This window comes from Phragmites australis, chromosome 10, assembly GCF_958298935.1.
Source record: "Phragmites australis chromosome 10, lpPhrAust1.1, whole genome shotgun sequence".
NCBI lineage: Eukaryota > Viridiplantae > Streptophyta > Magnoliopsida > Poales > Poaceae > Phragmites > Phragmites australis.
In genome coordinates, this window is record NC_084930.1 from 24,637,485 (window position 1) to 24,642,562 (window position 5,078).

At 43.4% G+C, this 5,078-nt stretch overlaps 1 protein-coding gene across 1 annotated transcript; it reads left to right on the forward strand.

The window, feature by feature from the left end:
- The first annotated feature begins 314 nt into the window (after positions 1 to 314).
- Positions 315 to 4,466, forward strand: LOC133930419 (uncharacterized). The gene has a single exon (XM_062377062.1). It carries the CDS (start codon positions 565 to 567, stop codon positions 4,078 to 4,080), a length of 3,516 nt encoding a protein of 1,171 aa, XP_062233046.1. The 5' UTR covers positions 315 to 564; the 3' UTR covers positions 4,081 to 4,466.
- The last annotated feature ends 612 nt before the right edge of the window (positions 4,467 to 5,078 follow it).

The following is a 5,078-nucleotide window of genomic DNA, read 5'->3' on the forward strand; positions in this document are numbered from 1 at the left end:
TTACTTGACTGGTTTCTTCCTCTTCCTTAGTAGAGTCTTCTTTTATTTCTGGCTCTCTTGTTCTGGGCCTGCTAGCTCCTGTTTTGTGTAGTTTAGTTTGGTTCTTCTTTCGTATAGTTCTTTTATTAATATATATTTTTTTGCAGTGGGGTCTCCCCTACTATTTTCCCATAAAAAAAAAGTGAACTTATCTTTTCAAAAACTTTATGCTTGCAATATGCTCCCTTCTTTAACACAAACCTGGTACTAAATGTAATAATGGATTGGGTCCAACTTATTAGAACTCTCACTCTGCTTCTTGCTTGGCCACGTAAGCATACTCAATAATTTATTGCCACTGTTTGCAGCCGTTCTGTTGGCGACATTGACTTCACTGTTTATCAAGTCTTCTCTTCTTCCCCTCATCTGTTTCGCCACTGTTATTGTTCTGTTCTTGTTCGAGAAATCAAAACAATCCTTGAATAGCCTTTGAATCTTCCAGATTATATCTGTCACCCGGAGATCTGTTTCCCTGCTGCTGCAAATTCAAGGATAGAGGACAGCTGAGACTTGGGAAGTAGCCATATGGCTACTGGCGTGCAACCCGAGACCACCATTGATCCGATGAACAGCACAATTACTCCAGGACCAGGCAATGAAGAGATTGAAGACAGCATCGGCGGCGGCGGCGGCAGGCAAGACAACATGGACGAATCATCCAGCACATGTTCATCGGTTGATAGCACCCAGGATGATTTTGATCTCTTGTGGGGACTGCGGAAGTATTTGGTACTGCTTGGAATCTTAGCAGTTAGTGTGACTTACAATTCTGGATTAACACCACCGGGGGGATTTTGGAATAAAAAACAGGATGGCCATGAAGCTGGTGACCCTGCCCTTCGTGTTGAGTTCTACCAACGGTATGAGGTATTCTTTTACTGCAATGCAACAGCCTTTGCTGCATCTCTTGTCTTAATCATCTTGCTTCTAAGCAAGAGTGTGGCCAGGAAAAAGTTATGGCTCCGTTCCATGCAATTTACAATGATAGTGGACCTATTCAGTCTGATGGGGGGCTATGCTGCCGGGAGCTGCAGGGCACTTAAGTCATCCATTTACATATGGGTTCTAGTCTTTGCTGTTTTCGTATATCTTTGGATTCATATCCTAGTATCCACAAGGCTTGTTCCACCAACGCTGAAAAAGATGGTGAATAGGGTGGTAATGCAAATTCTATCCAAACTGGGTATCTGTGATGGGCAAACGAGTCGCCGTCAAGAGAAAAAAGACCTTAAGGAGGCCCGCAAGTTCATCTTGACGCTTGTAACTTTTGCTGCTACTGTGACATACCAAGCAGGGTTAAGTCCACCGGGTGGCTTTTGGGCTGAAAATGAGTACAAGCAGCGTCCAGCTACTTCTGTTCTTCGCAGTCACTACCTGCACCGTTATAACATATTTGTTAGTTGCAATTCGACCTCCTTTGTGGCATCTTTGGTCACAATCATACTGCTTCTGAGCCCAGAATTCAGCAGGCATGGAATAAGGTCCAAAGCAGTGGTTGTTTGTGTGGTAGCTGACCTATTTTGCCTAATAGGTGCCTATGCTGCTGGATGCTGTAGGGATATAGCAACATCATTTTATGTTATGTTTATTATTGTCATAGTTTTGATCTGCATTGCATTTTTAGCTGGGATCTTTGTTTACCAACCTGTAGCAGACTGGCTAAAAAAGATCAAATCAGACACCGTATGGTGCATGGGTGAATTGGGTCGGGCACTCTCATCAAAATTTGGTAGTTCCAGATCAAGCAACGCAGGACGAGAGAGTTATCATGCAAGTCATCATCAAGCTTCAGTCCATGAACCTGATGCACCTGCAGAAAACAATGCATCTGAACCAGAACACCAGTCTCCAGACAATCAGCTAGTTTCAAATTCCAGAGAGGTGGAGTCCTGTGGGGGGCATCCAGCTGCACACAAACAGAAAACGGCAAATATGAAGGAGGCTTTGTCCAACTCGCAGCATCCATCAGAGAACGGTCAACAATCAGTAAGAACCAAGGATTTTGTGTTCAACCTGGAGCATCAGTCTACAGAATGCCAGCTTGATGCAAACATGAAGGAGGCACGGTCCAGCACAGAGCATCCATCGTTGATCTGCCAGGAAACTGCAAAAACTAGGGATGATATGCCTGCAGACAGCCAACACATTGCAGGTATGAAGGAGCAATCTTCGACTGATGACAACAAAAATATGCCAGCAGAAGGCTTTTCTGATCAAAGTATGTTACCTAATGACTGCAATGACTCCACCAACGATGTCATAGTTGATGAAGGGCCTTCTTTGGCTGTGGAAGCCAGTGGCAATGTGAACTCTGCAGAAGAACACACATCGGGTGGATATGATAACCATGACATTGAGATTGGTGGTATTAATAACAGTGCAGAACAGCTTCAGAATGGTCATATTGACAGCAATCGAGGACCACCAGATCAAAATGCTCATGGAAATCAAACTGAGGAGCATCTAAACAAGACCCGCACATATCTGCTTCTTCTTGCCATTCTTGCAGTATCTCTGACATATCAATCAGGTCTGAATCCACCAGGTGGGTTCTGGTCAGGAAGTGATGCTCATCATTCACCTGGTGATCGCATCCTTGAGGACATTTCCCATCCCCGCTTTATTGCATTCTTCTATCTCAATGCAGTCGCATTTGTGGCATCTATTGTCATGATCCTTATGCTCCTGGAGAAGAATATGATCATGCAGATTACAAAACGACGTGAGTTGCAGATAGCTATGATAGTCGATCTACTTTCCCTAACTGGGGCTTTCGTCATGGGGAGCTGCAGGGAGGCAAAGAAGTCCATTTACATATCCGTGCTAGTATGTCTTGTGCTTTCTTATGTTGCAGTTCATGTCTTGATTGCAGTTCATGTCATCCCACCATACTGCGAAAAGATTGTATCAGAAAAACTAAAGAACTTAGGCCATAAGCAGACAGGGAATATTACTAAGGAGTTCGAACGGAGGTGTAATCTACTACTGACACTTGCTATTCTAGCTGCAACTGTCACATACCAAGCTGGCATCAACCCTCCAGGCGGCGTATGGTCTGATGACAAGGATATCGGTGGCATACCAGGAAATCCAATCCTTCAGGACAACCATCGAAGGCGATATGATGTGTTCTACTACTCAAATTCAGTCTCATTCGTATCATCTGTTGTTATCACAATACTAATTGTGAATAAGGAATCCTGTGAGCATGGAATCAAGTCTTATGCACTGCGAGTTTGTTTGGTGGTAGGCTTGCTTGGCCTCCTGATTGCCTATGCTGCAGGAAGCTGCAGAAATCGCAAACAATCCATATTTGTCATCATCATTGCTGTGGCTGTTCTAATATCCCTTGTGATTCAAGTTCTGCTATCTTCAGTGCATGATACACTAGGCAGACCATTGGCTCAACTTATGGAATGTCTGCAGCAACTTATGGAATATCTGCAGAGGCTGGTTTATCGTACTGAGAATGGTCGGGAAATTACTTCAGAGTCACTGGAAACTTCAGATTGTGAAGAAAAATTAGTGAGAAAGAGGCACAAGTATCTCATGCTTATTGCCACTTTAGCAGCCTCAATCACATACCAAGCTGGTCTGAACCCGCCTGGTGGCTTCTGGTCCGATGACAACGGCCATTTCGCAGGCAATCCGCTCCTTCATGATATCAATCGCCGACGCTACATGACATTCTTCTGCTTCAATGCTATCTCCTTCATGGCATCTATTGTCGTGGTCATGCTTCTGCTGAGTAAATCTGTTAGGAAGAAAAATGTCCCACTTGAGGTATTGCTCTTGATCATGATACTAGACCTGCTAGCTCTCATGATAGCTTTTGCTGCGGGAAGCTGCCGGAAATTTAGGACTTCGGTCTATGTCTTTGTGCTAGTAGCTGGTGTGGTGGTATATCTTGTGATTCTTTTTGTTTTGTCAAGAGGCATTGAAAAATGTCTGAGAAAGTTGAAGAGAAGTGGGCTTTTGTGTTCAAGACATCCTGAACGCATTTCAAAAACAATCACACCGGTACAAGGAGAGAAAGTTTGAGGAATCCTTTTCTACAGCCACCCTGTTAAGTTAATAAATCTTCTTCTTTTGTAGTGCGATGCAAGGCAAACAAATTACTGTGCTCAGTTCTGATCATTGTTTCTGGATTCAGATTTACTTGAAAGCTGGTGATGCTGTATGGTATTGAACATTGTTTTAGAAGTGTCACATTTGGATTAAACCCTGGCTACATGTTTTAAAGTATTCGTGTCATCTTCTGTATACTTCTATGAAACTATAAACAGGCTATGAAATTTGTAGTTAATTATTTTCTGCACATGTATGATTTTTCTTTTCTATATGATAAGCCAGACTACCGGATGCTGGAAGGCTGATTATAATTTCTCAAACTCTGCAGCTTTATTCTGGGTTAGAAACTGAGATCATACTAGGTATAGGCGGTGTTAATGGTCTAGAACCTTTTATTTCTTTCTCAGTTAAGTTGAGTTATTCTATAATTTGTGATATTGACCTACTGTCGAGGGTTAATCTTTGATAATGTATCCGAGGTATGCAGGATGATGGATGCGTGATCAATGTTTCTGATGGTTGCTGGTGGATGTGTGTCGAAGGAACTCAAGAACATCAAGATTTATCTAGGTTCAGACATCTCTTGAGATAATAGCCCTACGTCTTATGTATTTTCTTATGAGTTGGATGAATCTATCTAGAGTCTCCCTCTTTACAAGCCCAATCCTCCCTCTGTATATAGCAGAATACGAGGTGCACCATATACATACAAGTAGACTGTGCTAAAAACGATGGCTGCTCTATGGTTGATGAAAAACAGCTATGCCTAGGTCATCATTACAGGGGGGTTGGCATGCTTGCTCGCCTTGGTCGTTCTGCACGCATTTTCCCATCCGCAAAACATTGTCCCGCCCGCTGCAAGACCGTCGCGCTCGCCTGCCAGGCTATCCCGTAGCATTAAATGCTATGGGACGGGTCACACCACCTCTGCATCAGCCCATGATTTCGCCTACCGAAAGGGTGTCTGG

Coding starts and splice junctions, on each gene's coding strand:
- LOC133930419 (XM_062377062.1), top strand. CDS start 565: ATGGCTACTGGCGTGCAACCCGAGACCACCATTGATCCGATGAACAGC.